Genomic DNA, 16,719 nt, shown 5'->3' on the forward strand with positions numbered 1-16,719 from the left:
TAATACAAGAATAAACTGTTTTGTGTATTTATAACTGTTAACCTATTTTTGCCCCATCCTATGTATACAGTTTACTATATGTTAAGTATACCTCACTGAAACTGATTGGAAATGTTTTAGCATGAAATAGGAATTGAATTTTCTTCATATAGTTATTTGTCCTAGCAATATTTATTGTGTGCTATTAGCCGCTGAATTTGATGTTGCCTTTCTCATTAATGAATTCCCTGTCTATATTTGGATCTGTACCCATGGTTGCTATTGCTTGATTGATCTATCTCCTTATCAATATCACTATCTGGAACTCATCTAAATTACAACCTGGCTTTATGCATGGGGTCACATTTCCAGTTTCCAGACTTACATAGACTCAGTCTTCTGTCTCCTGCCTCAAGTGCCAGTAAAACCCAAACTCCCGGATATTGGATAATTAGCTCTTATTCATAACACCATTTTGCTAACTGGTGTACTTCCTTCCCTTCAGTTTTTAATTTCTTGTTATGTTTTGACATTTTGGAATGTGTTTCTCTTTCTTGTGAGCCTTAAATTTTTAAAAGTTATCATTTGTCCAGCAGCTCTAGTTCATAGTGGAAGGAGTGGAATTTAATGTAGGCCCTCTTGCTAAAACTAACACACTGGCACCCCATAGCAATCTTTTTTCTATTTTCCTCATTATGGTGGGTGGTCCTTAAGGACACATACAGCAAAAAGTGGAGGATGTTCATTTTCTTACTGCCAGTGCCTAGTATCCTAGCACAGAATATTTACGTAGTAGCTATTTATTGAAAGCATGGTTGATAAAGAAGAGGAAATTTTAAATAAAAACAAAGAAAAGCAAGTTGCTAAAGGAAAAATGGAGGAGTGATTAAAACATTGAAAAACAATGTTAACATTAGAAAAAAGCAATAGATTGGTACAAACACAGGGTAGGAAATTTAAAGGAAGTGGTAAGGGAGTTTACTGTGTGGGTGAAGGAAGAGACAAATGCATGAACAAAACCTGTAGGCAGTTTTTTTTAAGTGTGTGTAGGCTGTAGAATATGTCTACATTGTTCCATGAATGAATATGAAGACGGAAAAAGATGTTGTGTGGGTGGGAGACAATAGACACAGAGGTGAACAGAGAAAGCTTCTGGATAAAAAAACAACTGTGTTATAGCAGCAGTGAGTTCAGGAGGCTGGTTTAAAGTTGCCAGTTCATTGAAAACCAAGTCAGAATGTGAGAATTCTAAAACTTGTTAACAGAGCTAGAAGATCAGGTATCATACTGAAAAGCTACAATTTGACACAGAAAGTATGATACCAATTGGTAACATATACCTGAGTAACTTCTGAACTCACAGCCCTTAAATAACTTTAGCTAAGTACTCTTTACCAGCTCCATACTACACTCGGTATGAAGAAATAAATGTCTCTGAAAAAAATATTGAGAGACCTTTTGTATTCTGAATATTAACTTCAGTTCATTACTTTATCCTAAAATGGAGTTCACTTTGAAAAATTTTATAAATGCTGGCAGAATTTCCAGTTAATGGAGACATAGCAGTTATGAACGAATGTCTACATTTTCTCTTTCTTTTATTTGTAAAATCTGTCAAATAACATTATGCACATACACATATATTTTGCCTTCTCTGTATGTGATAATTAGTTTATTATTTGAGAAAATGAATAACTAGCCACATAGTAGTAATCTTGCTCATAAAATATTTTTGTAAGTTTGATGGTCTTTTTCCAGGACCAATAATTCATATAATTTTTCTTATAATTTTCAATTCAGTAGATGGTGAGTTTTGAAGTACCACTCATAAGCAGAAAAATTGTTGATAGCATGTTATCATTATTTCCAGCCCAGACATTAACATACCTATTTTTAAAAGACTCACAAAAATGTTTAAAGCCAAAATGAAATGCATAAAACTCCCAATTAAATATTTTCAACTTTTTTGTATCCTTTTGTTGCTTATTAACTAGAAATTTCTCATAAATTTCACTGAGACAGAAGTTAAGCTACAGTACAGTGGTTCTATATACAGCAATCAGTGTTGCCTGTGGTGTCATGACCTCATTTCCTTCACTGTTGTCCTTTAGCAACTGTTCCAGGTTCTGCTTAGTTGATTTGCATGCAGTATACCAAATATTGGGAGAGTTCTCAGGCAGAGAGCTGTCTACTCAGAAACCTGTAGATGCTGGACTCACAGCTGACCTCTGGAATTGATGATTATGTTTAATCTGTGAGGCAAACAGGATGAATACAGAAACAACTCAAAACACACAGTTGTGCTTTTAAATGGAGCTGATTTCTTTTAAAACAGATAGAAGGGAATTTTAGCTATGTCCTCACTAGCATTGCTAGTAAAACTACAGGTTCTTCTCCAATAATGAATGGTGACCCTGAGGCAGTACGGAACAAGTAATGATATTTGACTAAGCAGCAGTTCATAAGCTAAAGTAAGTTGAGAAGAGCAATGGCCTGTGGCAGAAACAGATGTGCAAATTGCCAGTGTGATAGCAGAGATTTATCTCCCTGAGGCTTAAAGAGGGAATTTTTTAAAATGATCTGGTAAGTGAAATAGAAAGAAGACTTACCTGACACCTTATTATCATTGTTTAAAAAGGAGAGAAATTTATTCATAGCTGAGTATGAGATAATGAAATATTTTTCCCAAGTGTGAGATAATGAAAAAAAAAACTTTAAGGTAAGTTAACATTTACTATATAAAGTATATATAATATACTTTAGTATAGTATAGTATATGTAAAATTTTATTATACAGAGAGCATGATTCAACCAGAAGTTCAGGTAAATATTTGTGATGGCTGGACTATTAGCTCTAAGACCCAGAAGTATGGGACCACACGTCACAAATGTCCAAAACAATCCTGGTATATCTCTTGTTTCAGAGTTATTACTAATAGTTTCTGTTTTTATCTCAGGAGAGTCTCAGTATAGACAAAACATTATATGGTCACCCTGACCAGGCTTATAGGGCTTGTCATCATTTTAGAAAATCACTAAGACTTAGACTAGAGACAATGTAAAGTTAGGTTTTTGGCAGTTTTTTATTTCTGGTCCAAATAAAAGTTTACTCTTTAAGAAGTTGAAGATAAATAAATTATTATAGTATAAGTTGTATTTATATAATAATGAGTCTTTTAAATAGGAAGGTCAGAAGAATTAACAATAGAAACAGTGGAACTTAGAATATTAAATTTTAATTAATGGGCGTGATCAAGGAAGAAATTTGTAGAATATGTAAAATTGTAAGTGCCTCCAGTTTATGCAAAAGTCTATAAAATCTTTTTTAAAATTTTTTTATTGTTCAATTACAGTTGTTTCTCCTTTTCCCCCATTACTCTCTCCTGCCCACACAACACCCACATTGAGTCCTCCCCACCATTGTCCTTGTCCTTGAGTCCTTTATATATGTTATATTTAAACTTCCTTGAAAGGATGAAGAGCAATGCTATGTTTAACTTACAGGATTCATGAAGAGATATCTCCCAAGTGGAAGACATAAGAACAAGCTTGGATAAATGCATAGTGGAAACATTTTCTTTAAAGTATATAAGTAAGAAATGAAAATACTTTGATAGTGCATGTAGATTTCTAATTAAATTAGTAGCAACATATGTGGAAAACTTTTTATACCTGAGATATTTTGCTTATATAACTGATTTTAGAACAATCTGAAAGGAATTATTTTCCCCACTTTTCATGAGGACACAATCCCAAAGAGGTTAAATAATATGTCATGTGATAAGTGAGAGAGCAAGGATTTGAACTCATACCTAATTTGGGAGTCCATGTTTGTTCTGCCATTTGAGCAATTTCTGCAATACTCTAATCCCAAATTCATAAACCTATATAGACACACAGATCAACATGCATATACAAAATTTTTTATAATATGTCATAGAGAAAATTAATGTCCATATTACATCTGGTTTCTATCTCTATTAGATGTGATATTTCAGAGGATTCCGTTTCATCTGGGTTTATGAAATAGTGATATGTAATATATTTGTACTACTCCATATATGTCTTTTAAATTTTGCACATCCACCTCAAAGATGGACACAGACAATAATGTGGTGAAGGAAGGGGTTGGGGGTAGAAGTGGGAAAAGAGGGAAAAGTGGGAGACATCTGTAATAGTGTCAACAACAAAGAATTGTGGACCACCTGAGTCACCAGTTAAATCAACCTTTCAATGTAATAATTAAAATGAAATTAAATATAAGAAAATATTTCAGAAAAATCTGAATTCCTGTACAAAAATTAATGCCAGCATGATTTCTACCAAAATAGTGAAAACATTTGTTAGTCTTCAGTATGATAAACCCTACAATTTGAAAAAGGGTCTAAATGTGATTTTTTTGATCAATTACAATGTAGCATTTCTTTTGATCTTTTGTTTACTTCCTCCAAAAAAGATAAGGAAATAAGATAGGTCATTAGTTTCTTATATATTATAAGTTATAAATAACCTTTATTGAACAATTGATATAGGTTATTTTCTTATTTAATACTTATAACAATCAGATGTTATGTTCTCTTTAAACACTCTTACCTTACAGCCAAGGTAATTGAAGTTCAAGAAGGTCAAATTAGATGTCCAAGGTGGAACAGCTTGTGACAGAAGCAGAATTTAAGCCCTGTTCTCTATGACACTAATTTCTAGGCTTTTAAATATTCAACTTTAATTTGGTCAAAATATACAAAATTATCTTCAACAAATGTATCCAAAATATTTGAATAAAACGTTCAGTTACAAGGAGAACATGCTTAGGAGAAAAGTTCTAAACAGGGCATATGAGTAAGTGGTTAATGTTGCATGTTTTAGGACTAAAATCTGAAATGATGCATTGGAACTTTTGAATGTACTATGTGAATGTGAAATTGGAGCCCTGCCAATTCAGCTCCTCTCAATAGCGTTTACTGTAGTTGTCCCTGTAGAAATCATATGTAGTAACCTTTGGATATCTCAGGTTCAACCTGGCCAGCCTGCTCCACTCCTCCTATCCCTTCTTAGAAGCCACAGTAACATTCAATGACTGTAGCACTAGCAGCACATTTTGAAAATTCATTTCTAGGATGATATCTCTCTAGTAGAGAAAATTACCTGGGGAACGTGGTAAGTATGTGGACACCAAACTCCATCTGTGGATTTGCATTTGTAAGGCTGCATTTGTTAGAATCTGACCTGGTTAGTAGTGTAATTTAAAGCCTTAGTTTTATCTTAAAATTCCCAAAGATATATTGTAGACTAGAACTCAAAATTTGCATGGCTTTTTAAAAGATAAATCATAAGTCTTCAAGTAAATGTTAAGCTTTTAGCTAACTGCTATGGCTCTACCTGAGGGTGAACTGAGTTGCCTCTTCCCTTACAGCTATTTCCCTAAAAATGTCTAAGTAGCATCAGTGGCAATTAGAGTCTCTACTCATTCTCCCAAAGAAGCAGGGTTTTCATGTGCTTTTGGAACTACAGGGCAATCGCCTCAGTTTTTTTAATTCATTCAGTGACTCACCTATTTTTAGGTCTAGTGATTAGATTGGACAAGTGCACTTCATGGTTGACTTCTAGGGACAAGTTTTGGCACTTTCTAAATTCTCCCCTGTCTTTCACTTTCTTTTACATTTTATTCTTTTTATTTCATTTTATTTTTTAATTACAGTTTACATTAAATAATATTTTGCATTGGGTTCAGGTGTATGGCATAAATGAATAAACAAAATTGTCACAGACTTGTAGAGAACAGACTGATGGTTACTAGATGTGAGGTGGGTTTGGTGGACTGGGTGAAAAAGGTAAGGGATTAAGAAGTGCACATTGGTATTCACAAAATAGTCATGGGAATGTAAAGTCCAGTTTAGGAAGTAGAGTCAATAATATTGTAATAACTATGTGTGGTGCCGGGGGTACCGGAAATATCCAGAACATTTTGTAAATTATATGATTGGCCTTCACTTTTAATGTAACTACATGTTCTTACCATTGTGGAGCTTGTGGTTTCATTTGATTATCTCCAAAAGATGGAAGTGTGTTGGGGTGAGAAAAATTGCTGTGCTTCAGGCGTACACTCAGCCAAACCATATCTGAAAAACACATATATTTCAAGCTCTTAATAAGGTACTTTATATTCATAATTGCTAATTCATAAAGTGATCTCATACACTAGGTATTCTGATCCTCATGAGAAAGGAAACAGCTCCTTGCCACACATTAATTAATTGATGAAATCACCATCTAAAGTCCTGTATGCCGGGCCTCATATTTTGGTGGCTATTTTCCATTATGCCAACTCAGTCCTTAAAGATAACTCCTTGCCCTGGATCTTCTAGTTCCTGAAGCAAAAAGAGAAGAATTATTGCTTGAGAAGCTCTTGGCCTAGATTTGAAGTATCAAGGGTAGTAGATTTGTATTTAAACCTCAAACCAGTTTTCGCATTTTCAGTTTGGAGCTGATCAGTGTTTCTTCTGTGTCCTGATAGTTTACTTTTCTAATACTCTTTTTGAATACATTCTTTGTCTCATTCTACCTCAGATGCCAGTCTTCTGGCTGCTTTCATGTGAATTGTCCCTTGTCAATGTTGGCAAAATAGTGAGCAAAACAGTAAAGGAAGCAAACTTGGGGAAAATGTATAATTAAAGACTATATAGATATAACAAAGTAAAATAAGGAAAAATCAAAATAAATAATCTGTGTAACAGTAAGGGAAAATTTTCTATTTCTCAGAAAATATGCCAGATTTACTTGTTTATAAAAAAGCTGTATGTCAATATTATTTTTTGCTATTTTTGGACTATTTATCTTGTTTTGCTGTCCACTCTAAAGGCCCACACAGAGTAATTAAAAGTTTTCAAAAATCAATAAATAGTTTCATCTCTGAAAATTCCAGGATGGAATTAATTTCCCAAAGTACTCAGTATTAGAATTCAGGCCAAGTCATAGGAGTTTTTAATTAATCCTGAAAGAGGAGACCAAATTGGAGTGAAAACAAAGCCAAATGGTTCTCTGGGGTAAACTTGAAAGGCAGGTAACAGCCTGAGGAAGTTCATTGCCAGCAGGTGCAATGAGAGGGACAATTCATGCCGGCCACTAACAGAGAGGCAGGCTATAATCTAAGGTATCACTGTTCTCCTAAGTGTGAAGATTGTGTATGTGTCCTTAGTTTTCTTCAACATCCAAATCTGTAGTTTCAAAATTGTTTGGTACAGAAACAACTGCTTGTTTACAACCCTGAGAAAAAAAGCTGTGAATAGCTACAGACACCAATGAAAGAGTAAAAATGTTGTTCTCTTTCTCTTCCTTCCCCCTTTCTTTCTGTCTCCCATGCACACACAGGGTTTGATATTTCCACTTTCCAGGATGCTGTTGTGTCTCCCACCCTAGAACTAGTGTCTGTTGACCCTTTAATAGTCAATCCAAGCATTGACAATGCTGAAAATTTTTCCCAATTCTACTCACTATTCATCACTACTAGTCATATGTGATGTTTCAGCTTTGTGTCTTTATAATACCATGAGCATAGAGAGATTTTAAAGCATTCATCATGCTCTATTATGGGCATTACTTTTTTTTATTCTTTCTCTCACAGTAGGCAGCAGTCTCTAAGTTTGAAAGATCTTAGTCATCTCTATTTTTAGCATGTTGTGTGGCATAGAATTGACCTATCAAAAATAATTATTTTGAGTGAAAGGCCAGACAAATGAAATAAAGTTATCCCACTAAGAATATGGGGAAAATAATTTCTGAAGAAGACTGAATAAGTGTAGTTATGTTCAGAAGTGATAGTAATTGCAAAAGGCCAACACTAAATGCATTGCAATAAACAGTGACAGCAGTTTGATATCAGTAGAGAAAGATGATGTCATGAGTAATGAAAAGATTTGAATAACATCTTGAGCTTTTGCATTTGACACTGGTGAGTCTTACAGATAGATGAGGACAGGACACAATGGGATATATGGTTTAACTCTAATCATTTACCTTTTCTTTTATATGAATGTATTATGAGGTCATTCTGGGAACTGGTTTTTCAATGGCTGCTCATTTTACAGATGAGGAAACTGAGGTTCAAATGGTTAAAGTGAATTGCCCAAAGCCATTAAGGTGGTTAATCACTGAAGTGAGATGATACTCCTGGTATTCCAATATATTGGTCAATGTTCTGTGCCATCAGCAATAATAATTAACTTAAATCATAAATCTCTAAAGTATTGAGAAGTTATCTGGAGCTGCTATTAAACAATTTTAGCAACAAGCTGAGAATTTTCTTCAATCTCAAACTTTTACATACATTATTTGTAAATAAATATTTGGTTAAGAATTACAAAAAAAATACCAGACAAATATTTAAAGCCTTTTGAAAAATAATTAACTGCTCTGAGAGTTTCTAGCACTCCTTTTAAAACATGGGAACTACTACAGCCAGAAATGTAAAAAATTGAAAAAACATGCCAGTTTTTAGATATCATGTGAAAAAAATTATGTAACACACTGGGTTCTAGTTGTTGAAGAGATTTTCTGTAGTTCCTTAATAAATAAATAAGTAAATAAATAAATATGTAATCATAGATTTAAATAATGGTGAAAAGAAAGACACATTCATTCATTTACTCAGAAAATAACTATTAATTATTTACTATATATTAGGGTTCTTCAGAGAAACATAATCAGTAGGGTGTGTATATAGAGTGAAATAGATTTATTTTAAGGAATTGGCTCTTGAGATTATGGGGTTATCAAGTTCAAATTCTTCAGAGCAGAACAGCAAGCTGAAAATTCTATCAGGAGTTGATATTGCAGTCACTAGCCCAGAGGCAGTCTGGAGGTCGAATGCTGCCTTCTTTGGAGGACTTCAATCATTTTTTCTTGAGGCTTTCACTTAATAGGATGAGACCTACCCACATTATAAAGGGTAATCTGCTTTACTCAAAGTCTACTGATTTAAATGTTAATCACATCTAAAAACTACCTTCACAGCACTCTCTAGAGTGGTGTTTGACCAAACAACTGGGCACTACAGTCTCGTGTAGCTCACATATAAATTTAACCATCACAGACTATATGTCACGGTCTTTATGATAATGGAAGTTACTCTGGGGTACAGTCAAGTTTGGAAGACATCCAGTGAATAAGTGACTACACAAACTGAATTTTGCATATCCCAGGTTCCAGGAATGAAAAGTGTGGGCACTTTGAAAAGTTATAGTGGGAATATCTAACCCATCCTTATGGACCTAGGGTGACATTCAGGCTGAGAAAGTGATGTTCAGGCTGGGCCTGCAGGCTAAAACATGAGGTTAACCAAGAGAAAATGGGAGGACAGGTTTGTAAGCAGAGGACAAAGGCCCTGAAGTAGAAGCAGCACACCAAGAGCTGGGAGAAGGCCAACATGATTGCACACCAGGACCCATGGGGTAAGGAGAGGAGCCAGATCCTTCAGTGTCTTGTAGGTCATATTAAAGATTTGTCATCAACAGACTTAATGTAAGACAGTGATGATGAAAAGTCTCTCTAGATGCTTTGGGACAAATGGGTCAGAAAAGCTGAGTGGATGCAGGATAACCAGAGAGGAGGTTAGATAGGGTACGTGTGAGAAGTGGAAATGGAGAGAGTTGAATCAACTCAAAAGATGTTTTGAAGGATAGTTAGAGGAACACGATGACTAATCATAAGGGTTGATGGAGAAGTGGGTATCAGGGGTGACTCCAGTATTTCAAACTTGCTCAACCTTGCATGATGGTGCTATGGCACAACTTGATATGAGAGGAAATGTTGGTGAAAGAGTCAGAGTTCAGTATGGGGTAGAGTAATTGGTACTTGTAGTGTAGCCAAATGGAGAGATATCATAGTTTTAAAAGGAGTACTAGAAACTCTGGAGCAGCTAATTATTTTTTCAAAAGGCTTTAAATGTTTGTCTGGTATATTTTTTTGTAATTCTTAACCAAATATTTATTTATAAATAATGTATGTAAAAGTAGTTGGACATACAGCTCTGAGACGTTACAATGTCATTTAGGACAAGAAAGAACTGAAACTTTGGAAGTGGACCTGATTGCATAGGGAGAGAATATCATGAAAAAGAGAGGAAGGCCATGGACCAAGGTCAGAGCAACTCAATATTTAAAGGTCCATTAAAGATCCTGGCTGGTGTGGCTCAGTGGATGGAGTAATGGCCTGCAAACCAAAAGGTCACTGTTTCAATTCCTATTCTAGGGCACTTGCCTGGGTTGTGGACCAGGTCCCCATTGGGGGTCACACATCAGGTAACCATACATTGATGTTTCTCTCCCTCTCTTTTTCCCTTCCTTCCCCTCTCTAAAAATAAATAAATAAAATATTTATTCTTAGAAAAGGCCCATTATAGGAGGAGGAGATGGAAAAGGAGAATGATCTTAGAAACCTGGACAAAATTAGCATTCTCAAAGCCATCATCTTAATGCATCCCTCAGAGTGTTTCTCCGTAGCCACATCTCTCTCTAACCACAGTTGGAAAAGGTTCTCTATTTTTAAGGACACGTGATCAGGTTTGACCCACCTAGATAATCCAGGATAATCACCCAAGCTCAAGATTTTTAGCCTTGTTCGTATTTGTAACCTTAATACTCTTTTGCCATGTAACATAAAATATTCACAGGACATTAGAATGGGAACATTTTTAGGGCCTACTACCAAAACAACTATGCAGATTACTGGTAAGAGGTCACAGAAGATAAAAATTTTTTAATTGGAGATAGCACATGGAAGTGAACAAGAGCAATTCCAGTGGATTGGAGGTGAGAAAAATGGGCTGACAAATTAAATTAGGAAGAGTACAAGTAGATAGTTTTTTCAAGAAGTATGACTGAGTAATAAATGCAGGTTTGAAACCCACTTAAGCATGCATGTATACTTATATGATTGGGAGCATTATTGTCTATATTAGGACTTGGCTGGTTGGAACAGAATTCTACCCCCCTAATTCCAGAGAGCTTCTTGTTCTACTATGAATATCTAAGGGGAAATGAACAAGGAAATAATTAACATCAACAAATAAAAATAAAATCTGGAAGGTTTCTTATTAACCAAGAAAGTGAAACTAAGATAAATAATATATATTCTCAAACTCTTGACATTCATTTCCACTTTTAAAAAGTTATTAGCATGTGGTTTTAAATACATGTGTTTCAGAGCAATTAATCATCTAATAAATGTGTCTCTAAGAAGCATTTGCCAATAGCTTGATGTTGGCAAAAATAATGTTTCACATCTGCTGCCTCTGGAGCCCAAAGATTTCATAATATCTGTGTTGGAGAGGATTTTACTTAAAATGAGAATTGGTATTAATATGAAGGGGAAAAATGGAGTAAAAAAAGAAAAAATACTCTATTATGTATAAATTAATGAAATCATAATCATGATAGTTGACAATTATTAAGTGATTAACTTATTCCCAACAATGTTCTGGGAGTTATGCATATGCTCATTGTACATTAGCTTATTTAATAATTAAAACACCCTTACAAAGTTGATGCAGTTGTGGAAACTGAGGCAGTACATGCCAAGGCTAGGGTTTTAATCTATGCAGTTCACTAATATCAAACTATCAATAATAGTAGGTATCGCCCAGCACTTACTGTCGACCAGGTACTCATTTTAAGTATTTCACAGGTGTAAACCATTACACTGTTCATCACATCCTTATGAGGTAGGCATTTTCCTGCCCTCTCACTAAAGAGGAAACTGAGACACAGAGAGATGAAGTCTCAGATGTAACACAGTGGCTAAACTAAAGTTCACACTCAGCGAACTGGCTCCAGAGTCCAATTTCCTATCCAAACAGATGAAAGGTGAGGGCTTTATTAGAAACTCTTTCATGTAGACAGTGTTTTCTCAGACATTGCTGCTGTCATCTTTTTAAAGTATTAGCAATGAAAAAAATAAATTTTGTAGGCTAGTAAAATTTTCCCTCTCTGAACTTCATCTTACCTTCCTCAAGCATAATTAACGTATTGGGTGATCTATAAAGTTTCTTTCAGGTGTATAATTCTGTGAACAAAATGCTTTTGGTATCACAGGCTAAAATTCCTTCTATTCTTTTGACAAGCATTTATTGTTGTGTTTCTACATGCCAGGATTTATGCTACAATTTATTGCTCTAAGGAATACTAATTATTTTTAATAAGCATTTATTGAGTATTTGCAACATTCTAGGTGCTATTCTGAGTGAATTACTTGGTATATTTCTTTTATTCCTCACATAAGCTTCCCTTCTAATTATGATTACTATCCCTATTTACTGGTGAAAAGGCTGAGCTTAGAAACATTTAGAACTTTAATCAAGTCACACAACCAGTATATGGCAGAGCTTTGGATCAAATCCAGCAAGCCTTACTCTGAAACTCTGAAGTTCAGTCTCCTTATCATCTGTTTTGCATGTGTGATGTGTGGGTAGTACCACATCAGAAACATGGAATTAGACTTAGGCAAAAATGGATCATTTGGCCTACATATAAAAGTGTGAAATAAGGAGAAATAAGTGATGTGTCTGTCTACAGCCATATTTCTGACAAAACAAAGTTATAATTTCCTCAATTAGAGCTGTTCCCTTAGAGTTTATTTGTGTAGTGCATAGGAGTAGCTTAAAATGTGACTAGAGGTGGGCATAGGCAGGGCAGGGGAAAGTGGTGGTGGGAAAATGGAGACAACTGTATTCAAACATTAATTAAAAGTGGAAAAATAAATGCGACTAGAGGAAACAGTTATTTAAACATTTATTCCCTAAGATGTATAGACATATTTTCTCTCTCGCAGCTAATAGCATTCTGAAGGAATAAGCGTAGGGGTCATCTGAGATGTGGCTGAGGCTTTTACAGCTTTATTTATTACTAAGAACTAGACAAGGTATCATCAGGCATCATGGGGTGTGCATCTGTGTAACACTGAAAATGTGTATGTGGGTGGCCTCAAGCAGCTAAAAGATTGCACAGAGTTATGTGTCAGACTCTAGAGAAAGCCTATTATAGCAACCAATTAAATATTAGGGGGTATTAAAGAACAGAAATGTGACCCAATGAGTCTGTCTCAATTTGGCCATAAAGTGAGGGAACTGAGATGACCCTAAGGTTGGTCCCTATTTGGGAAATTCCTAGAAACATTTATGTACTGGGAAATGACTTATAATAAAATCATAGGTTTGGAAGGCTTATGGAATCATCTAGCCTAATCTTTGGCCTCTACACAGTCCCTATTAATTGTTTCAGAAAGGTGTTATTTGGAGCCCATTTTTAAGGTCAGCCCAGAAAGAGATCCTGCAATCACTGTTCAAGTGATTATCTGTACACACTATCAAGAAAGCCATTACATACCTAAATCTTTCTCCATCAACTTAATCTGCTTGTCCTCCAGAAAGATGAAAAGGGGTTATTATCACCATCCACCTTGAAAAACTTGAATATTCTTGGAGCTATCACTAACTCACCCCATAATCTCCCTCTTTCTAATGTGATACCTTTAGTTCCTTCAATCTCATCTTATTTGTCTGGTTTCTTTCCAAATTGTACAACTGCCAATACAGCAGAAGGCCAAGTGTCATTTATGAAACTCATAGTATTTGTGCCATATGGCAAATGTCTGTCAAGCAATATTGCTTAGAAGTAGAGAAGTAAACTGTACACCCATGGTAGGATAAGGATTTTGTGAATAACAAGGAATCCCCAGATTAGTTAACATTTCTTGAAAATATGTAAGAAAATTTTTTCCTTTGCTTATCTGAGTCTTGAACTTTAAAGACAAAAAATATAATGGTAATAATACTCTTCCAAAGACCCATTGTTGGAATGAATCAGGTATCATTTGAGAATGTTTACTATGTCATTATTTAGATGAATACCATTTATGAATCATGAATCTTAAATCTGTGTCCGTATGCAGCAGTTATTAATGAAGAGTCATTACAGTATTCATTGTATATGATTAATCATCATATACAATTGTTGAAATTGTCTAACCCTTTCACATGTTGTTCACAGAAATGTGACCTGGAATAGTTTAGCTATCCCAGATACACACTGCTCACCAGAGCTAGAAGAAGGCTACCAGTGCCCCCCGGGATTTAAATGCATGGACCTTGAAGATCTGGGACTTAGCAGGCAAGAGCTGGGCTACAGTGGCTTTAATGAGATAGGTCTGTCTTACTGGTAAAACATTTTCAGTTTCTATTTTACAATGTTTATGAACTGGAGAGAATAGATGTATAATTGATGTTTGAAGTTAAAACTGACTATAGTATTTAAGAAATACAACTGCAAGTTTCAATTATATGTCTAAGTTTTGATATATTCTATCATATAATATGTAACATATAGTCTGTATTTATGTATATTTATGAATGTCTGTAGAGAGTTAAATATCTCTCCTTTTAGACTATTTTGATTTTAATTATAGCATTTAAAAATATTTGGTTTTTGAGCAAGGTTTAGGAGTTGTTGCCTCAAAGATAAACATGACATGATTTCTTTTCACATTTTAACTATAACCAAACAGTCAAGGTAAGTCTTAAATACCTAGAATACTAGGCATTGATGAGTGCATGAGACTGAAAAAGCATCCTGGAACAGAAGACAGCAATCAAATACTTAATGAATATGTATCAACTATATAATGGCTGTAAGAGAAATGCTCGTATGGGAATATAATGTGCTTAAATGTATAGATTTATTTGTGGCTTGTCCTATTAAGTCCTGGAATGTATACCACTCACACAGTAACAAAAGAACTTAGTAGCTGCCATGTAGTTGATGTCATTGCATTTATTATAACTCCATGAAAATTACACATATTTCTTTTTTGAAGAAAACAACCATGGAACTCTAAACAATTATTTTATGCTTTGAGAATTTGTATTAGCTGAGGCTGCCATGACAAAATACCATAGACTGGGTGGTGTAAACAACATAAATTTATTACTTTCCCATCTGGAGGCTGGAAGGCTGAGATCTGTGTGCCAGCGTGGTTGAGTTCTGGTGAGACACCCTCCTCTTCCTTGCTTGGAGATGGCTTCTTTTTTTGCTCTGTTCTTACATGGAGGGGGTGGGAGTGAGGGAGGAGAGAGACAGAGAGAGAAAGCTCCCTGGTCTCTTCTTGTTACAGAACAGACCCAGGGGGTGGGTGGTGAATGATATACTATTACCAAATGGACCCCCCATTCTGCTCCCAGGGTCCTCCCCCATACTAGATTTGCCTTGCTTACCACCAGGGAATGATCTCTCTCAATGCCACAGATTGGTGAGAAAGAAAGGAATTATTTATTCAAAAAGTTATACAGATTTAGAATAATGACTTAATGTCTTCATTAAAATACTAAAGTCCTTTAGAATACCCAGAAACGCACACAGTCCTTCCTTCTCCCTCTGCCCAGTCCAGAGTACCATATCTCAGGAAAAGAAGTAGAAGATCATGGCTCAGGTAGCCCCTCAGTTCCTGGCACCATCAGCTGTGTCACCACCGGGATCTCCAGTTAATCCCAAACCATGTGGCATCTACTCATGACCCACTAGCAAGAGTCATTTCACCCCTTTTCTTCCCAGCAAGGTCTCTCCTGCTTCCTAAGTCACGTGGCAGAAATGAGCACCCCAAAACCACATGGTCCTGACTCTCACCAAAGCTGTGTAGTCTCAACTTGGCATGGTTGCAGCCCCTGGATTTAAATCCCAGCACCAATCTTCTTCTACAGCACCATTTCCAACTCCTCCCACAATCAGTTACACCTGCCAGCATTCCCATATTTTTCCAGCTTTTCTGGGATGCCATAGTAAGTCTGGGCAGGCATGGCCCCATGGCTTGGAGCCAATCATCTCCAAGCTCTCACACAGGCGCTGTAACCAGAGGGAGTTGCCTCCCAGTTACATCATGGGTTGAAGTCACTCCCATCTCCCTGGCTCAAAGCATGGCCACATCTATTTAACGTATCCATGAAACCAGTTGAAAGTTATAGTATGTTAAGTGACCATGTCTGAGGTTAGCGGCAAAACTGTCGCTATGCAAAACAGCTCTCAATGGCCTTGCTCCATGTGTCCCATCCCCCAGTTTAGACTTGTGGGGTGAGGACATCCTATATATATATTTTAATATTTCCATGACCTGAGTTCTGGACCCCTTACAAATCCCTATTTGAGTGCAAATCCCAGGGTGCAAACCCCTGGCTGCACCCTGTATCATTCTTATAACGGTACTATTCACATCATGAGAACAACACCCTCATGACCTCATCTAAACAAAATCATCTCCCAAAGACCCCACCTCCTAATACCATCACATTGGGTGTTAGGGCTTCATATGTGATTTGGTAGGGAGGCACAAACATTTAGTCCTAACAGAATTATTATCGGAATCATTTGAAAATAAAAACAATTTTTTTCTTAAAGTTTCAAGACGCAGGTATGTTAAAAGGAGTTCTAGACACTTTTTACCTATGGCCTAAAAGAAAAGCCTTTCAATGTATAACAGTAGAGTCTTGTGCTTTTGGAAGCCAAGTGAATTTCCTGACTTCTGTTGTGGCTTTACGTCTCAATGGGCCTGCTGGACCTGGGGGATTTCTTTTTTTTTTTAATATATTTATTGATTATGCTATTACAGTTGTCCCATTCCCCCCCCCAACTCCACTCCATCCTGAATAACTGTGAGTTTGCTGTCATTTTTACTGTTCATATTTTTTATCTTTCTCTTAGGTAA

The 16,719-nt window shown here is 35.8% G+C and overlaps 1 protein-coding gene across 2 annotated transcripts in view; it reads left to right on the forward strand.

The window, feature by feature from the left end:
• NALCN (sodium leak channel, non-selective) overlaps positions 1–16,719 on the forward strand; it is a 380,160-nt gene that overhangs the window by 60,158 nt on the left and 303,283 nt on the right. For both annotated transcript variants that reach the window (XM_045186646.3, XM_024578981.3), the window contains exon 7: positions 14,019–14,173. In XM_045186646.3, the coding sequence (XP_045042581.1) occupies positions 14,019–14,173 (155 nt within the window). The remainder of the gene's footprint in view (positions 1–14,018; positions 14,174–16,719) is intronic.

The sequence above is a fragment of the Desmodus rotundus genome, chromosome 13 (assembly GCF_022682495.2).
Source record: "Desmodus rotundus isolate HL8 chromosome 13, HLdesRot8A.1, whole genome shotgun sequence".
Classification (NCBI taxonomy): domain Eukaryota; kingdom Metazoa; phylum Chordata; class Mammalia; order Chiroptera; family Phyllostomidae; genus Desmodus; species Desmodus rotundus.